The 21,475-nt window shown below is 43.5% G+C and overlaps 2 protein-coding genes across 2 annotated transcripts; both read left to right on the top strand.

Annotated features, from left to right (window-relative positions):
- Positions 1 to 6,531: 6,531 nt before the first annotated feature.
- Positions 6,532 to 7,680, top strand: LOC110151675 (melanoma-associated antigen B17-like). The gene is given in 2 exon segments (XM_070461955.1): positions 6,532 to 7,249; positions 7,251 to 7,680. Coding segments are annotated over 2 exon segments (1,044 nt in total). The 5' UTR covers positions 6,532 to 6,556; the 3' UTR covers positions 7,602 to 7,680.
- Positions 7,681 to 17,984: 10,304 nt separating this feature from the next.
- LOC110151670 (melanoma-associated antigen B5-like) lies at positions 17,985 to 19,031 on the top strand. The gene is given in 1 exon segment (XM_020915069.2): positions 17,985 to 19,031. A coding segment is annotated over 1 exon segment (1,047 nt).
- The last annotated feature ends 2,444 nt before the right edge of the window (positions 19,032 to 21,475 follow it).

Here is a 21,475-nt window from a genome sequence, read left to right as displayed (position 1 = left end):
AAAATGGTGGAAATAAATGAAGCAGAGAGAAAAAAAGAAGAAAGAATCAAAAGAAAGGAGGACAACTTCACGGACCTTTGGGACAACATGAAACACCCCAACATTCGAATCATAGGAGTCCCAGAAGAAGAAGACAAAAAGAAAGGCCATGAGAAAATACTCGAGGAGATAACAGCTGAAAACTTCCCTAAAATTGGGAAGGAAATAGACACAAGTCCAAGAAACCCAGAGAGTCCCAAACAGGATAAACCCAAGGCGAAACACGCCAAGACACATATTAGTCAAATTAACAAAGATCAAACACAAAGAACAAATATTAAAAGCAGCAAGGGAGAAACAACATATAACACACAAGGGGATTCCCATAAGGATAACAGCTGATCTTTCAATAGAGATTCTTCAGGCCAGACGGGAATGACAGGACATACTTAAAGTAATGAAAGAATAACCTACAATCCAGATTACTATACCAAGCAAGGATCTCATTTAGATATGAAGGAGAATTCAAAAGCTTTAAAGCAAAAGTTGAGAGAATTCAGCACCACCAAACCAGCTCTTCAACAAATGCTAAAGGATCTTCTCTAGACAGGAAACACAGAAAGGTTGTATGAATGCGAACCCAAAACAGCAAAGCAAATGGCAACGGGACCATTCTTATCAATAATTATCTTATATGTAAATGGGTTGAATGCCCCAACCAAAAGACAAAGACTGGCTGAATGGATACAAAAGCAAGGCCCCTATATATGCTGTCTACAAGAGACCCACCTCAAAACAAGGGACACATACAGACTGAAAGTGAAGGGCTGGAAAAAAATATTTCACACAAACGGAGACCAAAAGAAAGCAGGAGTCACAATACTCATATCAGATAAAATAGACTTTCAAATAAAGGCTGTGAAAAGAGACAAAGAAGGACACTACATAATGATCAAAGGATCAATCCAAGAAGAAGATATAACAATTATAAATATATATGCACCCAACATAGGAGCACTGCAATATGTAAGGCAAATGCTAACAAGAATGAAAGGGGAAATTAACAATAACACAATAATAGTGGGAGACTTTAATACCCCACTCACACCTATGGATAGATCAACTAAACAGAAAATTATCAAGGAAACACAAACTTTAAATGACACAATGGTCCAGCTAGACCTAATTGATATCTATAGGACGTTTCACCCCAAAACAATCAATTTCACCTTTTTCTCAAGTGCACACGGAAACTTCTCCAGAACAGATCACATCTACGGGCCATAAATCTAGCCTTGGTAAATTCAAAAAAATTGAAATCATTTCAGTCATCTTTTCTGACCACAATGCAGTAAGATTAGATCTCAATTACAGGAAAAAAACTATTTAAAATTCCAACATATGGAGGCTAAATAACATGCTTCCGAATAACCAACAAACCACAGAAGAAATCAAAAAAGAAATCAAAATATGCATAGAAACAAATGAAAATGAAAACACAACAACCCAAAACCTATGGGACACTGTAAAAGCAGTGCTAAGGGGAAGGTTCATAGCATTACAGGCTTACCTCAAGAAATAAGAAAAAAGTCAAATAAATAACCTAACTCTACACCTAAAGGAACTAGAGAAGGAAGAAATGAAGAACCCCAGGGGTAGTAGAAGGAAAGAAATCTTAAAAGTTAGGGCAGAAATAAGTGCAAAAGGAACAAAAGAGACCATAGCAAAAGTCAACAAAGCTAAAAGCTGTTTTTTTTTTGAAAAGGTAAATAAAATTGACAAATCGTTAACCAGAATCATCAAGAAATAAAGGGAGAAGAACGAAATCAACAAAATTAGAAATGAAAATGGAAAGATCACAACAGACAACTCTGAAATACAAAGGATCATTAAGAGACTACTATCAGCAGCTATATGCCAATAAAATGGACAACTTGGAAGAAATTGATAAATTCCTAGAAAAGTATAACTTTCCAAAACTGAACCAGGAAGAAACAGAAGATCTTAACAGACCCATCACAAGCATGGAAATCGAAACTGTAATCAGAAATCTTCCAGAAAACAAAAGCCCTGGACCAGATGACTTCACAGCTGAATTCGACCAAAAATTTACAGAAGAGTTAATACCTATCTTACTCAAACTCCTCCAGAAAATTGCAGAAGAAGGCAAACTTCCAAACTCATTCTATGAGGCCACCATCACCCTAATACCAAAACCAGACAAAGATGCCACAAAAAAAGAAAACTACAGGCCAATATCACTGATGAACATAGATGCAAAAATCCTTAACAAAATTCTAGCAAACAGAATCCAACAACATATTAAAAAGATCATACATCATGACCAAGTGAGCTTCATCCCAGGAATGCAAAGGTTCTTTAATATCCACAAATCAATCATATATACCTTTTATTATGTTGAGGTATGTTCCTTCTATTCCTTCTATATTCCTTCTCCTTTCTGGAGAGTTTTTATCATAAATGGATGTTGGATTTTGTCAAAGGCTTTTTGTGCATCTATTGAGATAATCATATGGTTTATAAAAAAGAAAAAGCCTTTGACAAAATCCAACATCCATTTATGATAAAAAACTCTCCAGAAAGCAGGAATAGAAGGAACATACCTCAACATAATAAACGGTATATATGACAAACCCACAGCAAACATTATCCTCAATGGTGAAAAAGTAAAAGCATTTCCCTTAAAGTCTGGAAGAAGACAAGGGTGCCCAGTCTCACCACTACTATTCAACATAGTTTTGGAAGTGCTAGCCACAGCAATCAGAACAGAAAAGAAATAAAAGGAATCCAGATAGGAAAAGAAGCAGTAAAATTCTCACTGTTTGCAGATGACATGATCCTCTACATAGAAAACTCTAAAGCCTCTACCAGAAAATTACTAGAGCTAATCAATAATACAGTAATTTTGCAGGATATAAAATTAACACACAGAAATCCATTGCATTCCTATACACTAACAATGAGAAAACAGAAAGAGAAATTAAGGAAACAATACTATTCACCATTGCAACAAAGATAATAAAATACTTAGGAGTATACCTACCGAAAGAAACGAAAAACCTGTATGTAGAAAACTATAAAACACTGATGAAAGAAATCAAAGAGGACACAAGTAGATGGAGAAATATACTGTGTTCATGGATTGGAAGATCAATATTGTGAAAATGACTATATTACCCAAAGCAATATATAGATTCAATGCAATCCCTATCAAGCTACCAACAGTATTTTTCACAGAACTAGAACAAATAATTCCACAATTTGTATGGAAATACAAAAAACCTTGAATAGCCAAAGCATCTTGAGAATGAAGAATGGAACTGGCGGAATCAAACTGCCTGACTTCAGACTATACTACAAAGCCACAGTTATCAAGACAGTATGGTACTGGCACAAAGACAGAAATATAGATCAATGGAACAAAATAGAAAGCCCAGAGATAAATCCACATACCTATGGACACCTTATCTTCAGCAAAGGAGGCAAGGATATACAATGGATAAAAGACAACCTCTTTAACAAGTGGTGCTGGGAAAACTGGTCAACCACCTGTAAAAGAATGAAACTAGAACACTTTCTAACCCCATACACAAAAATAAACTCAAAATGGATTAAAGATCTAAACATAAGACCAGAAACTATAAAACTCCTAGAGGAGAACATAGGCAAAACACTCTCCGACATAAATCACAGCAGGATCCTCTATGACCCACCTCCCAGAATATTGGAAATAAAAGCAAAAATAAACAAATGGGACCTAATGAAACTTAAAAGCTTTTGCACAACAAAGGAAACTATAAGCAAGTTGAAAAGACAGCCTTCAGAATGGGAGAAAATGATAGCAAATGAAGCAACAGAGAAAGGATTAATCTCAAAAATACACAAGCAACTCCTGCAGCTCAATTCCAGAAAAATAAATGACCCTTTCAAAAAATGGGCCAAAGAACTAAACAGACATTTCTCCAAAGAAGACAAACTAATACAGCCACTATGGATAACAGAGTGGAGATTCCTTAAAAACTGGAAATAGAACTGCCATATGACCCAGCAATCCCACTCCTGGGCATACACACTGAGGAAACTAGATCTGAAAGAGACATGTGCACCCCACTGTTCATCAAAGAACTGTTTATAATTGCCAGGACATGGAAGCAACCTAGATGCCCATCAGCAGATGAATGGATAAGGAAGCAATGGTACATATACACAATGGAATATTACTCAGTCATTAAAAAGAATTCATTTGAATCAGTTCTAATGAGATGGATGAAACTGGAGCCCATTATACAGAGTGAAGTAGGCCAGAAAGATAAAGACTAATACAGTATACTAATGCTTATATATAGAATTTAGAAAGATGGTAATGATAACTCTATATGCAAGACAGAAAAAGAGACAGATGTACAGAACAGACTTTTGGACTCTGTGGGAGAAGGCGAGGGTGGGATGTTCTGAGAGAATAGCATTGAAACAAGTATACTATCAAGGGGGAAACAGATCGCCAGCCCAGGTTGGATGCGTGAGACAAGTGCTCAGGGCTGGTGTACTGGGAAGACCCAAAGGGATGGGATGGGAAGAGAGGCGGGAGGGGGGATCGGGATGGGGAACACATGTAAATCCATTGCTGATTCAAGTCAATGTATGGCAAAAACCACTACAATATTGTAAAGTAATTAACCTCCAACTAATAAAAATAAATGAAAAAAAATTTTTTTAATTAAGGGAAATAAATACAAAAAAAAGGAAAAGGAAATGAAGATCCTGAGTGACATGTGCAGGTTTTCACACCACAGAAGACAGTCTCCCATCCTTCACTCAGCTCATCTTACCTGCTTCAGCCATTTCCAGGAAGCCTCAGGCAGAAGTGTTCAGAGAAGCACCAGGCAGAAGTATCCAGATGAGACGTAATGCACTTCACAGCAGGAGTCTGGGGATTTGATGTCTTCCATGTGAGGCCTTGTATTCAGGTCAGCAGATGGGCCTTAGCTCAGCACCTTCAGCAGTCAAGGGAAGACACATAAGAACAGAGAGCATCACTCATTACAGAAGAAGGGGCCCCAGAGAGCCCTCACTGTCAGTCTCCAGAGCTCCAGGAAGGCTTTTAGGCTCAGACTCCTAAATACTCTCTGACGGGGTTACTGACAGAAGTGAGAGGCAAGGAGTGAGGCCAGCTGACTGAGTTCATCACAGTGACGTCCCAGGACCCCCTAAGAGTCAAGGAAAACTCCCCGTGCCAATGCGGCAGGAAAACTCCCCTGGAACCCCGCCCAACCAGGCCCCGCCCCTGCTGACTTCCTGAAGCCCAGATGCGCATGACAGGAAGTGACATCATCCTAAACACGCTGGAGTGCAATGCCATCTTTGAGGGTGCCGCTATCTTTGAGAGCTGCTGTGGACGGTGACCAGATAGAGGAGTCCCAAGTCTCATAAGTTGTCAAAGTTGGAGGTGACGTGAGTCACTAGTGTGGGGACACATCTCCGCATCCCCAACCCCTTTTCCGTCCAAAAAGAGGGGACTGCACAACCTCAGGCCACCATGCCCCTGCTCTCATACCAGAGGATCCAGCCTAATTCTTAGGCCCCAACACCATCCGCTGACCCCTAGGGGGTGCCAGGAAAGAATGTCTTGGTCCAGCTCTGCTGGACTCTGGCTCCGCTCAATAGAGTGAGAGCCCCAAGCTCTGTGGAGTGAAGGAGGGACATTAGGTGGGACTGAGGGTTTCCACGCCCCAGAACGGTGGCTACATATAACACCCCACCCACTGCGACTCAGACGCGGATCATCTGGGCAGCATCTGGGCAGCTCGAAAGAATGAGGGGCTCCCTTACTGTGATCGAGGACACGGGACACTCAGCGAGGAGGGGACCACGGTCCGAGGAGCTGGCAGTCAACGTCAGGGCTCGGGGAGGGGTCAGGGTGAAGACCATCCTTCCCATTACATGGGCCACTCAGGACCCTCCCCTGTGCTTAGCATTTCCACCTGGCCAAACACAGGGAAGGGGGGCTGTAGTCTGAGAGGGGAAGTTAGAGCATGATCATGAAGAGGCAGCCACCAGATAGCAAAAGGGCAGATCCCGGAACCCTTTGGTGGGGGGCTGAGGACTCCCTCCTCTCCTCCTCTGGGGTGACAAGGAAGGAGGCAGTGTCAACTTCAGAGTGGGAGAGGGAACAGGGTGTGTGCGGAGGCGGGGGTTTGGATATGGGGGAGGCTTGCCCCAATTTTTATCCTGATTCTAAATGTGAACTGAGAACCTGCCTTCCCTGCCAGCCCCCACAGGCCCCCCTCTAACACCAGGCAGGGCTGTCTGGCTGTGTCCCAGGGCTCACTCTCATATCCTCCTCAGGAGTCTCAGGGGATAGGCTCACAGGAGAACAAGATCCCTGTGGGTCCTAGAGCACTGGTCTCAAAGACCCCTCAGAGGCAGCTTTGGTTCAAGCTGGGGAGGACTCTCCCCAGTGAAGGTGCTCACAGAATCTCCTTGTCCTTACTCTAGGTGTCCTCAGTGCCAGCCTTCCTGCCTGCACGCCCACCTGCAGACCCTGACCTGTGTCATCATGCCTCGGAGGCACAACAATAAGTACCATGCCCGTGTGAAATGCCACCGGGTCCGGAGGGACACTCAGTGTCCCCAGGAGGCCCAGGCCAGTTCTGCTGCAGCCGCAGAAGAGGAATGCCCCTCCTCCCCCTCTTCTTCTGTCCCTCAGGGTTCTCCCCCGAGCTCCCCTGCTGCTGGCGATCCCCAGGAGCTTCAGGGAGCCATGGCCCCTAGCTCTCCTGATGCAGGGCCTTCCTGCGCAGCATCTGATGAAGGTGCCCAGGGCCCAGAGGAGGAAAGTGCAGGTGCCTTCCAGGCAGCCCCGGCCACTCAGAGCATTCTCAAAGATCCTCTGAACAGGAAGGCCAGCATGCTGGTGGAGTTCCTGCTGGAGAAGTACAACAAGAAGGAGCCCATCGCGCAGATCGCCCTGATGAAGATCATCAGCAGCAAGTACAAGGAGCACTTCCCTGAGATCCTGAGGAGAGCCTCTGAGCGCCTGGAGCTGGTGTTTGGCCTGGAGCTGAAGGAAGTCGACTGCAGCAGGAACATCTATGTCCTTATTAGCAAGCTCAACCACAGGGGTAACGGAGGTCCTAGTGATGAGAAGGGGCTGCCCAAGTCCGGTCTCCTCATGGTGCTCCTGGGGATCATCTTCATGAAGGGTAACCGGGCCACCAAGGAGGAGGTCTGGGAATTGTTCAGTGTGTTGGGGGGTCTACCCTGGGAGGAGGCACTCAATCTCTGGGGAGCCCAGAAGGCTCATCACCAAAGATCTGGTGCAGAAGAAGTATCTGAAGTACTTCCAGGTGCCCAATAGTGATCCTCTGTGCTACGAGTTCCTGTGGGGCCCGAGAGCTTGTGCTGAGATCAGTAAGATGAAGGTGCTGGAGGTTCTGGCCAAGATCCATGATAGGGTCCCTAGTGCCTTCCCAGACCTCTATGATGAGGCTCTGAGAGATCAGGTGGAGACAGCAGGGCTGAGAGTTGCGACCCAGGCTCCAGCTATGGCTGAGGCCAGTGCCCCTTCCAGGGCCAAGTCCCGCAGCTCCTCCCACATCTAGGGAGGGGGGCAGGGCACTTTATTCCCTTTGTGTTGGAAGAGAGCAGTCATGCTCCTAAATAGTGCAGACTAGTAGGGGTGGAAGGAACAATACCCATGTGTTCTTAAAGTTTTAAGTAGTAAGGAAGTTTATCTGCAGTTCGTTTTAACAAAATATGTATCTTTCCCCCTTTATCCATAGGAGAAATATTTAGTGAAAGATGATTTAAAGTAGATAGGTAAAGAGATGAGGGAGGTGTTAAGTATTTTGTAATGTTGCTACTTTTGACAAGGTTTATTGTGCTTCAGAATACAAATGTATGGATCATATAAATCATAGTTCTTTGCTGTTTTAAAGTTTTGAAAGCCACAGTTTGGGTATTTGTAAAACACATTGGAAGTACTGAATATATTGTTCACAATCCAAACAAGGTAACATGACTTTGGAACAGAATTTTCTTGAAGAGTAGTCAATCATAAACAGTGCAAGGTAGTCGGAGTGGAGTAAACCAAGTTTAGATCTCACTACTCTGTTTTACACGAGTAACTTCTACATATTATTTATTTCCTTTTTTTCCAAATGTTTTTACTTCTAAGTTTGTTTTTGTTCAGAATATTAATTTGGTAATGATATTGCTGTTACATTTATTGCTGTTTTAAGAGTTTTAAAGTTACAGTTTCGGTAGATGTAAAAGAGATTGACAAACCATCTTTATTGTCTCTATGATCTGAAAGTAGGTAACATGGCACTGAAAGAGATTTTCATGGTGATGCAAAGAGGACCACAGAAAATACTAAGAAGTAAAAAGAAGTGGAGGAAAAAAGTCTTTTAAGTTGTTGTTTACCTTATTTCTTTTAAACTTTCTATTAGTAAAAATAAAAAATACTTTGACTTATTTAGCTCATTTAAGAATATTTGTTTCTTTTGTCCTAATTCACTGCATATTCTCTGCTATCTCACAGATTAAAAATAAACTCAGATGGGTAGGTGGTATTTCAGGAGTTCATAATAATCATAACTTGCATTTATTACATACCAATACTTCTTAAAGAGTGTGCCACTGCTTTATATGTAGTACATGCATTCCAGCATTCATGCAGGACAGGATTTACCCTAACCCTATGCTACTGGAAGTTAAGGTAAGAAACCTGATCTATGACTGAGGGGCCACTGACTCCAGAAGAGTGGAGCCCTATATTGTTCTGCTCCTCAGAAGACCCCAATAGCTTTGCACACATCTGGGTTCATCCTGTCTTCCAATCCAGAACTTCCAAGAAAGTAAGGCCTTTGTTCTGAAGAACACAGCCTCAGGTGAGTGGAGGGTGCAGTCTGGGTCGTCAGGAGTGAGGATGAGGTCCCTGAACAAGGTGTTAGAGGACCACTCAGCCCAGAACAGAGTAGAGTTTGGAGACCCACCCCTGATGTCAGCCATACATGGTCCAGGACAAAGCTTTCTGGCTGAAGTGCCCCTTTCCACTGGGAGTGGTCTCAGGAAGCTGAGAGCCTTGGTCTACTGGGAGAAGCCTCACTCAGAACAGAGTGGAAAACTAGTGACTCCAAATGAGGATAAAGGGACTGCACCTAGAACACAGCCCTACCACTCAACACCTCCCATTGGCAAATTTGGGAACATGGGCATGATGCATCCCACACATTTAGACCATCTCAGGAGGGGAGTAACTTGGGCTCAAGGGCCAGCCTCAGGAGGGATTCCAGGTCAGGCCAAGAGTCAAGCAGTGGATCATGAGGACTAAAGGAACCACTCACATTAAAAAATTGGGGACACCACAGAATCCCTCTCCTAGGGTCAGCCATGAGTGACCACAGGCAGGCATGTCCACAAGGGAGCCTTCACATCCTCTGAGGTTATCTCAGGGAATTCAAGGCTGTAGCATGAGAGGACAGGCCTCCCTAGGACATGGGAAGTCAGTGTGAGGACCAGGAGAGAGGGCTGAGGGGAACCCCAACCCAAAGGAGAGAGGAACACATAGCCCAATCACTCTTTCAGCCCTGGGAGCCCCAGGAAGAGGTAGTCAGATTTGTCACCCACTTGCTTCCAGCTTGGGAGGACTCTGGTCAATATGGGGAAGAGGCCCAGACCCTGAGAAGAGGCTACCGACTTGGGGAGTTCAGCTTTCAGGGTCATATCTTTTTGCCTTTTCACACTGTTCATGGGGTTCTTAAGCCAAGAATACTGAAGTGATTTGACATTCCTTTCTCCATTTGGTCAGAACTCTCCACCATGACCTGTGTGTCTTGGGTGGCCCTTCACAGTATGGCTAATAGTTTCATTGAGTTAGACAAGGCTGTGGTCCATGGACTCAGTTTGATTAGTTTTCTGTAATTGTGGTTTTCTTTCTGTCTGTCCTCTGACAGATAAGTATAAAAGGCTTATGGAAGCTTCCTGATGGAAGGGACTGATTGTGGGGGAAATTGGGTCTTGTTCTGATGTGGGGGGCCATGCTTAGTAAATCTTTATTCCAATGTTCTGCTAATGGGCGGGGCTGTGTTCCCTCCCTATTGTTTGACCTGAGACCAAACTATGATGGAGTTAATGAAGATAATGGTGACCTCCTTCAAAAGATCTTATGCATGCACTGCTGCACTCAGTGCCCCCGACCCTGCAGCAGGCCACCGCCCACCCACACTTCTGCCACACACTCCTGGACACTCATAGGCAAGTGTGAGTCAGTCTCTTGTGGGGTCAATTTGCCAGCCACAGCTTTTTGTCCTGATAGATCACAGGTAGATGTGGTAAGTTAGGCGACCCTTGCTTTCTTCTGTTGGGTCTCAGACGATTGTGTGCCTTACTCTGAGCATGTGTCCTCAAAAAAAGAGAGAGGAGCTGCAAAACCTCCCAGGAGTTCCCAGAGGAAACCTGATCATTTCTCCAGAGGAGCTTCAGGTAATCATTGATATGGCAGGGAGGACAATTATTTTATACATGGGTCATGTGATGACTGATTTCCCTGGGCCCTTGTTCTTCCAATCCTCCATGATAATGGGGAACGAAGGAAGGCCCTAAACCAAGTGACCTGCTCCTGCCTTCAAGTGCTTGCTAGGAAATTTTACCTTCGGTCATCAGTTTGGTCATGACTGGACGGACTCCCCTGGTGGCTCAGAGGTTAAAGCATCTGCCTGCAATGCGGGAGACCTAGGTTCAGTCCCTGGGTTGGGAAGATCCCCTGGAGAAGAAAATGGCAACCCACTCCAGTATTCTTGCCATGGAGAATCCCATGGACTACAATCCACAGGGTCACAGAGTTGGACATGACTGAGCGACTTCACTTTCACTTTCTTGGCCCACTCCCCCTGTTCGGAAGTAACTTGCCCAGTAAATTCCAAACAATATCCCAAGCTGGAGAGCCCTGTGGAGATGGCATCCAGCAAGAAACACAACTGCTCTTGGCTGGGGGAGTCTGCCTCTGAATGAAAGGGATAGAAGAGCATAGGATACAGGTAGCTATCCCAGATGACTCCATAGAAAAGCATCCACCTGCAATGCAGAAGAAGGTTCACTCACTGTGTCAGAAACATCCTCTGGAGGAGGAAATGGCTACCCATACCAGTATTCCTGTCTGGACAATCCTATGGACAGAGAGCTTGGAGTTGCCAAGAGTCAGACATGAATGAGGGCCTGAGCACAGAAAGGCAGACAAGTAGCTGGAGAAATCTAGTAGGGGACCAGAGATAAAGAAAGGTATGAACCTTTCAGAAACCACTGTAAATTAACAATCACTCAAGGAATATATCACTGTTGTGGAAGGAAGCAGGCGTGTGTAAATATAAAGCCATAAATAAAACATGAGATATGCTCCAGGCCTTTAGGTAAAAGAAGAATGTGTCCACCCTTCTACTGATTTGAAGAAGTGCTATGATAATCCAAGTTTGACCTCATTAGGTAAGACAGTCTTCTGCTCCAAATGAAGTGGGAGTGAGGGATGTAAGACTGACCTCTACTGAAAGAAGGCAGTCTTTCCCCCTCCTTCACTTTCCTTTAACTATAAAATGTAGCCCACTTAATCCTCAGGGCAGAGCTCTATCACCTGCCTGGTTGCATCTCTTACAGGTGTCCTATATTATTAAATCAATTTCTTGCCTAACACTTTGCCTCTTGCTGGATTCTGTATGCACTGATACACAAAGAAACTGATCCTCAGGAAGTCCAGGTACCAGGTGAGTCATTCTAATTAAAAGACCATAGTTCAAGTCCCATACTGGGTTTTGGCCGGATTGGAGTCCTGGCCAGGTGGATTCTTTAGGGGAATGGTTTTGAGGAGAGAAGCTCTCCATGTCACCCAATCTAAATTTTTCAACTATGAGCTGTTAAACTGGTTCATAGTGCTAGAACTAACCTCACTTTCTTCTGCATTTTGTTGCACTTAGACTCCCCATTATCTTTGCATTTGAGTGTACAAATCCAGACACTGTATGCCATGAATGCCTCTACTTTGTGTTTATAAAATTCAGGCTGTATGTCTACAGGATAGGGATAGAATGGACAAGGAAAGAAAACAAAACAAATTGAGCAAAAAACTGTCTGGCAATCTTCAGAAATGGGGCTTCCCTGGTGGCTCAGGTGGTAAAGAATCTACCTGAAATGCAGGAGATCTGGGTTCGATTCCTGGAGTTTGGAAAGTTCCCCTGGAGAAGGGAATGGCAACCCACTTCAGTATTCCTGCCCAGAGAATCCCATGGATAAGGGATCCTGGAAGGCTACAGTCCATGGGGTCACAATGAGTTGGGCATGACTTAGAGACTGAACAACAGTCTCCAAACACCTCTTCTACTTCACCAGTTCTTGCTGCAACTAGTGAAGCCCATGCATCCTAGAGTCTGTGCTCTGTAGTAAGAGAAGCCACCACAACGAGAAGTCAGTGCATCCCAACGAAGGGTAGTCCCTGTTTCTTGAAACCAGAGAAGACCTACATGAAGCAACGAAGACCCAGCACAACCAAAACTAAATACATAAATAATTCCTTAAAAAAAAAAAAGACTCAGGGAAGCCACAATGGCCCCTGAGGAAACAACTAAACCACATTCCTCCTGGCAGGATCACAGGTGAGGGATGCCACAGCCATGAAAAGGCCCTGAGGGACTTGAGCAACACCTCAAGATGAAGCATGAGGAACATTCATCATTTCCCTTTCAGACAGGTAACTGACTGTCCATCGCTGAAGACTTGCCCTTAGGATTAGAGCAAAGGCCCTTATGTCCAAGTCTTCCTTGCCTTTAGGGAAAAGTCTGAACTTTGAAAGACTTGCTGGGTAGATTCTGCTGGCTTGGCAATGCTTAATTTGTCCACAAAAGTCCTTCCCCTTCTCCCGATGATGTTAATCATCAGCCAGCTAATGAGCCTGTTCACAGGAATTCTTTCTGGGCAAAAGAAGAAACCTCTTGGACCACAGACCTCTTCTTCACTATACTCAACTTTGGACACCACAGCCTCACCTCCACCCCCATCACCAATGTGTTGCACTTTAACCTAGGGCTTTAGAACTCCTTAAACTCTGCCCATTGCAGGAAGTCATAGGGCCCACCAGACTTCCATAAGAATCAGAGTTCCCTTCTCCATGCAGGATCTCAGTTGGATAAAACAAGATTAAGGAAAGTTCTCAGATGACCCGAAAAAATATTTAGACTAGTTTAGACATCTGTGACTTTCGAGTTAACCTGGAAGGACATTTATATCATCTTTGCTCAGACACTGTCTCAGGCAGAAAGGACAATTATATACAGAGTCAGCACTCAGCTGGGAGACAGCTATCACATGACAAACTCCCAACCATTTCCCATGGGAATGATGGCTGTTCCCTGTTCAGAATCCAATCAGGAGTGTAATACTTGAGCCAGGTTAGCAGCCAGGGATGGTTTGTCTTTCTCTCCCCTTCGAACACTGGTGGTCAGAGCACACCCAGAGAGTCTCCCTGTTCTGGCCAATGACGACCACTAGGTTTCCAGCCATGCCAGGACCAAGCAAGACAACCTGCCATCACAGGGTGGCACAGGTGCACCAAGACCTAAAAGGGGACTATTGTAACCTAGGGTTCATGATGCCATATTTATAAAAACAGTGACAGGCTTTATTTTGGGGGGCTCCAAAATCACTGCAGATGGTGACTGCAGCCAAGAAATTAAAAGACGCTTACTCCTTGGAAGAAAAGTTATGACGAACCTAGACAGCATATTAAAAAGCAGAGACATTACTTTGCCAGCAAAGGTCCATCTAGTCAAGGCTACGGTCTTTCCAGTAGTCATGTATGGATGTGAGAGTTGGACTATAAAGAAAGCTGAGTGCCGAAGAATTGATGTTTTTGAACTGTGGTGTTGGAGAAGACTCTTGAGAGTCTCTTGGACTGCAAGGAGATCCAACCAGTCCATCCTAAAGGAAATCAGTCCTGAATATTCATTAGAAGGACCGATATTAAACCTGAAACTCCTGTACCTGATGGGAAGAACTGACTCGTTGGAAAAGACCCTGATGCTGGGAAAGATTGAAGGCAGGAGGAGAATGGGATGACAGAAGATGAGATGGTTGGATGACATCACCGACTCAATGGACATGAGTCTAAGTAAACTCTGGGAGTTGGTGATGGACAGGAAGGCTTAGCATTCTGCAGTCCATGGGGTCACAAAGGGTCAAACACGACTGAGCAACTGAGCAACTGAACTGAACTGAATCTTCACTGCAGCAATATTTACAATAGCCATGACATGGAGGCAACACAGATGTCCATGGACAGATGCAAGGATAAAGAAGCTGTGGTACATATATGCAATGAAATATAGCTCTTATTGCTTTTTTGCTAAATTGTGTCTGACTCTATTGCGAACCCAACAACTACAGCTCGCCAGAATCCTCTGTCCATGGGATTTCCCAGGTAAGAATACTGGGGTGTGTTGCCACTTCCTTCTTCATGGTATGTTCCTGACTCAGACTGAACCAATGGCTCCTGCATTGGCAGTCAGATTTTTTTACCACTGACCCACCAAGGAAGCCCAGTGGAATATTACTCGGTCATAAAAAAGAACAAAATTGGATCATTTGTAGACATGTGGATGGACAAAGAGAGTGTCATACAGAGAGGGGAGTCAGAAAGAAAAAAGCAAATATTGAATATTAAACATATATATGTAGGATCGAGAAAAATGGTATAGATCACCTTATTTGCATAGCACAAATGAAGACACAGATATAGAGAACAAATGTATGGATACCAAGGGGGAAAAGGTTAAGGTGGGAGGAATTGGAATATTGGGATTGACACATACATACTATGGATACTATGAATAAAATAGACACCTTTTGGGAATATACTGTATAACACAGGGAACTGTATTTAATTCACTGTAGTGTCCTCAATGTGAGGGAAATCCAAAGTGAGGGGATATACGTGTATGTGTGTCTGATTACTTTTATTATGAAACAAAAGCTAACACACCATTGTAAAGTAACGCACTGAAACAAAAATTAATAAAGTAAAACAAATATATTCTTTTGTTTTTGCTGCCATGAATTCTAAATAGTGACTGAAAATGTACTTTTATTTAAACATTCCTTGAATTTCCAAAGAAAAATGCAAACTACATCAGATTTTTCTTTCATAGCTGTTATTTAAAACAATGTTTTCACATGTTAATATGTTATCTTTCAAAATGTGAATATCATACAAAGGGAAGTATGATTTATAACTTTAAAAATTTTTCTTCTTTACTATAACTGTTTTTACATTCCTAGTTAGTAAGAAGGAGCAAAACATGCCATCTCAAAATGTCTTTTTTGATATGCAGACTATTTCTAATTGAAAACAATCAAGGCCAAAAGACGCAGGAAGGAACTTGACCTTCTGCCTAACTGTTAAGAATTTAGACAAGGTCCTCTTCCTTGCATAGAACTGTGACCAAAGATATCTGCAAAGATTATGGGCAAGAGGTGGTGGGGAAATCTTGGCAGAGCATTTTGGCTGATGAGGATTTAATTATTGTTTGGAGTTGCATATTCTCTAATATAGACTGGAAATAAAATTACGTGATGGACGTTTGCTATCATTTGGGGTAAAAATCTTCTTCATAATAACTGCCATTCATTCAAAGTACCAAAGCTTGTCTCATACTGTGCCAGGTGATTTACATACATCACACATGTCTGTGGTCCTACACTATAGACTTTTTCAAACACAATTTGCAGATAATGAAGCTGGAATAAAGAAGCTCAAATTCAAAGCTCATAAATGAGAGGAACTGGACTGAACCCCAGCACCGAAATCCTCTAGAGCCCATACCGTGCCACTCCTCCAGGATGAGGCCAACCTTGGGTCACTTCCTCTTTCTGAACACTAGTCCAAAAGGTTTCACACGTTAAATAGCAGAACTTTATACCCCAAACAGTTTTGCAATAAAAAAGTCCCAGAAATAAGTAACAAAACTATGAAAATAAAAGTGAAGTATGAATAAAGAAGGAGACAGCATTCAGTGACAATTTATCTACAAAGGAAATGTCAGTAAACCAAAAAATATCAGGGACACACAAAATCATTTAATTCAACCCCTTCCTTTCAGAGAGTAAATCTGTTAGAGTGCAGGTTCTATAAGAGGCTGTGTCTGGTCAGTGAAGAGAAGGAAAAGCTCAGTGTGTTTTCTCTGATAGCACACCACCTATGTTGGAGCCCCCTCCCTGACTGCAGCTTCCCCATCACTCCTGGGACTGAACCCATTCTCCATGAGATTTGTTGCAGGGAGACTAAGACTTTTCAAAGACATGGCATTTCCCAAGAAGTCTTTCATAGAAGAGACAGGAGTCAAGGTGAAGACTAATGATTGAGGACTGAGGAGACAAAAACCACATCATAACTGAAGTCACAGAGAGACTGGCCTGTGTCTGCTCTCAGAAGGCCATGACAGGGCTGCCAGGCTGAGCATCCCCTCACTTCGTTTCAGGGCTTGCAAGGACATGATTTTTGGTCTACATGGGTCACCTTAAGTTGAAATAAAGGAGAAATCCAGGGCCCTCCAGGACTCAAGGTGAGGAACCTGAGTGAGGGCATACCCCAATGCTGAACAGAGCAGACCCCAAGAAGCCTGAATCCTGATATCATCCCTGAAAGGGCACAGGTAAGAGTAGCCTCGTGTGGCATTCCCAGACTTTGTTTCTCGGCACCACAGGGAGTGAGGACCTTACTATGAGGAGAGGTCCCTTAAACAAAGGGACAAAGAAAGGAGCCCCAAACTGCCAGGAGTCAAGCTTTGGACTTAGGAAACCCGCTGACCTCAGAACTCTGAGGAAGCCCCACAGAAACCTGACCTTCCTGGCATCCCTGGGATATCTGCTCATTGTTGACATGACATGCCCATTTCCATCCATGATGTCACAAGGAGTTTTGGGACATTGTCCAAGGGGTATAGCCTAGGGCCAGCAGTGGGATGATTTCCAGGTTTTCCAGAAACAAAGGGAATACCCTGAAGACAAGGGGACCCACACACCTATAACCATAGGATTCATTTTGTCCTCTGAGCCTCAGAAGACCAAGGACAGGCATAGACAGATGAGGAGAATCTTACTTCCTCCTAGGGGTCTCATGTTGGTGCACACTTTAAGGGGTGGGCCTAAGGGCAAGGGAGGGTAGAATTTCAAGCCATGACAGAGGTCAAAGCAAGTACTAAGGCATCATCTACTAATAAAGAGAAGTGATAATGAATCCAGCCCTGCTCCTTGTTATAGCCCTTGAAGAACCAGGGCAGAGCTATCAAGCTGAAGTTCCATCAACATTTATTTATATCAGTTCTATAGGAGGCGATATCCTTAGTTTGAAGTTGCAGATACCACTCCAAGAAAGGGGGTGGAGGCACCAGGCTCTATGGGGAGAGAAATGAAGGACTTCTTCGTGAGTATTGAGGACTCCAGAGGCCAGGACAGAAAACTTCCCACTGAGCACTCAGTACTGGGTTATAAGAACTGACTGGGGTGATAAGCTGAGGACCCCTTCACTTCTCAGAAATCCCAGGGAGATTTGTGATGCCAACTACAAAACAGCAGAGGGAATGGGTCCTATGACTGGCCACCGGTTGGGTGATTATTTTGAATGTGAAATAAAGAGACTTCTCAGTGTGGGAGACTACCATCCCATTCTGTCACCCCAGCATGCCTAGGCAGGGGTAGCAGGATTTAGCACAAAGATCATTCTACTTTCCTTCAAGATGTTTCCCAAAGGACAGGCTGATTAGGAGAATAGGAACCCTGGGGGTTTTCAGAACGGTGCCCTCAAGAAAACCACAAATGTAGCCTTCCCGATAACCAAGGTGGTATTTCCCTGTGGCGGCTGCACACTCAACCTTCGTCATCCTACAGGCCCTTATCACCTGCCCTCCAACTCACATTCCTAATCACTGTCCCCCAGCACAGTCATCATGCCTTGGTGTCAGAATTGTAAGCTCCACATCTGTGAGAAATGTCACCAGGCCCGAGATGAGTCTCGGTGTCACAAGGGAGTACAGGCTGCTGCAGTAATGAAAGATCTTCCCTCTACCTTTTTTTTCCCAGAAGATACTTCACAGAGCTCATCAGCTACTGGGTCAAATAGCACTTCCCAGGGGTCTTTGGAAGCCCCATCTACTACCAACACTTTTTCAAGTACTTCTGTCACACCTGATGAGGAAGATACCAGTCAAGATGAGGAAGATTCACGTTCCTCTGATGTCTCATCTTCTACTGCAAACACCTACAGTGATACTCTGAACAGCATGGTGACTTTGTTGGAGCAGTTCCTTCTGTATAAGTATAAAATGAAGCAGCCCATCATGAAGGAAGACATGCTGAAGATAATCCACCCAAGATACCATGACCAATTTGCCGAGATTCTCAAGAGAGCTTCTGAACACATCGAGGCTCTCTTTGCAGTTTACTTGAAGGAAGTTGACTCAACCATCCACTCCTATGACCTTGTCAGAAAACTGAACCTGCCCAACAATGGCAGGGTGTGGGATGGTAGGGGCTTACCTAAGACCAGTCTCTTGATGATAGTTCTGGGTGTCATCTTCGTGAAGGGTGACTGTGCCGCTGAGGAAGACATCTGGAGATTCTTGAATATGATGTGAGTATATGCTAGGAGAAAACACTTTATCTACGGAGAGCCCAGGAACCTCATCATCAAAGACGTAGTTGCAATGAAGAACCCCGAGTACCACCAGGTTGTCAGCAGCAATCTTCCACGTTATGAGTTCCTGTGGGGCCCAAGAGCCCATGCTGAAACCAGCAAAATGAAAGTCTTGGAATTTTTGGCAAAAGTCAATGATACGGTTCCCAGTGCCTTCTCATCACAATATGAAGAAGCTTTGCGAGATGAGGAGGAGAGAGCTCGAGCCACAGACAGGCCTGGTATGACTGTCACTTCCAGGCATGTTCCATGGCCATGTCCAGCAGCTTCTCCAACCCCTACTGAAGACCAAGACTTTTAAAAAATCATCCAGATAAGAACATTTGACATCAAAATAGGGACTTTTGTTGAAATGGGAAGAAATCCCACAATAAAACTTCTGGGATAATGGAATGAAAAAATAAAATTTCAAAACATGATCAACCTTGATTTTTCTTCAACTCTTTCATCTTTTGTATTGTAGAATTAAATAATTTAAACCTTGATATGCTTAACTGATTAAAGAATGTAGCAGGTGTTAAACCTTAACAAGTTAGACCTCTTACTGTCTTCATTTATTTTTTGAGCATCTGCTCTTTGAAAGGCTCTATGCTAGTTCTGGTGAGGCTAAGATCAAGACCTAGCCTATGCCCATACAACAGTAGAGACAAGGAACTGCAATCATATAAGGAAGATGTTGAGATAGCCTTTATGCCTGACAGGACAGTAAAAAGACAATCCAGGAAGAAATCTCTACCTGGGGCAATGTACTGATTTGTTAGGCTTTCCACAACAAAACCCCACAGAATGGGTGGCTTAAATAACTGAAATTTATTTTTTCACAATTCTAGAGACTGCAAGTCCAACACGAGAGTTGGTTTCCCTTGAGGCCTCTTCCCTTGGCGGCCATGTGGCCACCCTCTTCACTTGGCATTCCTTTTGAGTGCATATACCCTGGTGCCTCCTTTTGTGTTCCAATCTCTTCTTGTGTCACACTGGGTTATGGCTCACCCTAATGACTTCATTTTAACTCAACCAGCTCTTTAAAGACCTTATCTCTAACTGCAGTTGCATTCTGAAGTACTCTGAGTTATGCCTTCAATATGCATTTTTGGAGGGGACACAATTTGGCCCCTAACAGACAGAAATCTAAGGTGTCTCTGCTCTAATCTCAATGCATGAGATTCCAGTGCACAGACTGGCATTCTACACACATTGTCTCCAGGGAGTTTCTGAGATGTTAGGGTGAACTCCTTTCAGGTGTGCAGGGAAGGAGGAAATTCTTCCCTTTACCCCTTTTGAGTTCTTGTGGTTAGACTACTAATAAAGTTGACACAAGACAGGGTAACAGGAGAAAAAGAGACAAATGGCAACTCATGTGCACAGAAGTGTCACAGAAATGGGACTTAAGAAGTGGGCAAAGCAGGCAGCTTCTTTATTTTTTAGAGAACGAAACAAGTTGTGAGGAATGGGCAGGACAAAGAAACTTACATTTTCGGTAGTCAGTTAGTAAGGAATCTAAACAGAATCTGGACTCAGGGTAGTAAATTAAAGACTTAACAAAGTTTGTTTATACAGGCTTCTCTGCTTGAACCACCTATTTCTGGTTGGAAGGGTGTCCTTCTGCCTCCAGATGCGGAACTGTATCATTCATAGGAGAGATTCATTTCCTGCTCTCAAGGAAACAGAAACAGGAGCAGAATGTCCCTCCTCTGTTCGCTGTTTCTTAAGTAACTTGAATTCAAAATAATTAATATGTCACTGTGGTGTATTTGGGGGCAGCCCACTCTAAGCCTTAACAGATCCCTCCTCTGAAACTTGCCTGCAAGTCTCACATGGTAAAAGCTGATCTGGTCACTGTGTAGAGAGAGAATGGATTAGTGGAGTCCTCCATTTCATAGCAGCAGTTGCATATTTCTGAGAACAGGCCAATTAATTTCAAGAGTGGTATCTCATTTCAATAGGTGGTGATGCAGATGGGTTCCCAAACTGGGTCTATGGTGCAAGCAGTATCAGGTAGTTATTAATAAGAGGCATTTCTATGGAAAGCAAAGAAAAGCAGACGTTAATGATTGGAGCTGATTATAAACCAGTTTGTGAACCCAGGTGGTAGTCAGTCAAGAAGTTTTCTAGCTGTCAGGATCGAAGCATCTATTGCAGTTTGAAATGTCTCTATCACAGTTTGTAACATCTCTGGGTGTTCAGGGTAACTTTCTGAGTGGCTTGTACAGCAACAGGCATGAAGACTGCTTAAACATGAGCTGTTGTGGCAGTTTCTCTGATCTTTGCAAGTCATCTAGCTTCACGTTGCAGGACATAAGGAGAAGGGCAATGTTATTTCTCAGGGATTGAAGTCAGAAGAATGGGAGAGTGAGTGGATCACGATGGCAGAGGAGTATCGCTTGGAGCTCACTGTCTCCCCACAGATAACGGCAAAAGGATGGGAGAAATTGGGAATTTTAGTAAGAAAGTTGCAGCTAGATACTGAAGGAAACTAGAAAAATTCAGGATACAACCCAGTTAACAGATAAATAATAAAACTTCAAGGAAAAGTAATAGCACTAGAATCTATTACGCACATGTGTGTAGTACACTTTCTATGGAAACAATTTTTCTCTCTAAAATCTCCCTTATTTCTACCAAAGATAGCAAAACTAAGACCTAATTTAATTGCAAAAGAAGTCTAAATTCAATAAAGTTGACCTCATTATTTATCTAAGTACAGCAAGAATAACAATTGGCCATACATATAGGCTCTTTTAAATC

The sequence above is a fragment of the Odocoileus virginianus genome, chromosome X (assembly GCF_023699985.2).
Source record: "Odocoileus virginianus isolate 20LAN1187 ecotype Illinois chromosome X, Ovbor_1.2, whole genome shotgun sequence".
Classification (NCBI taxonomy): Eukaryota; Metazoa; Chordata; class Mammalia; order Artiodactyla; family Cervidae; genus Odocoileus; species Odocoileus virginianus.
The sequence above is the reverse complement of the archived record's forward strand: the minus strand, read 5'-3'. Positions and strand labels throughout refer to the sequence as shown.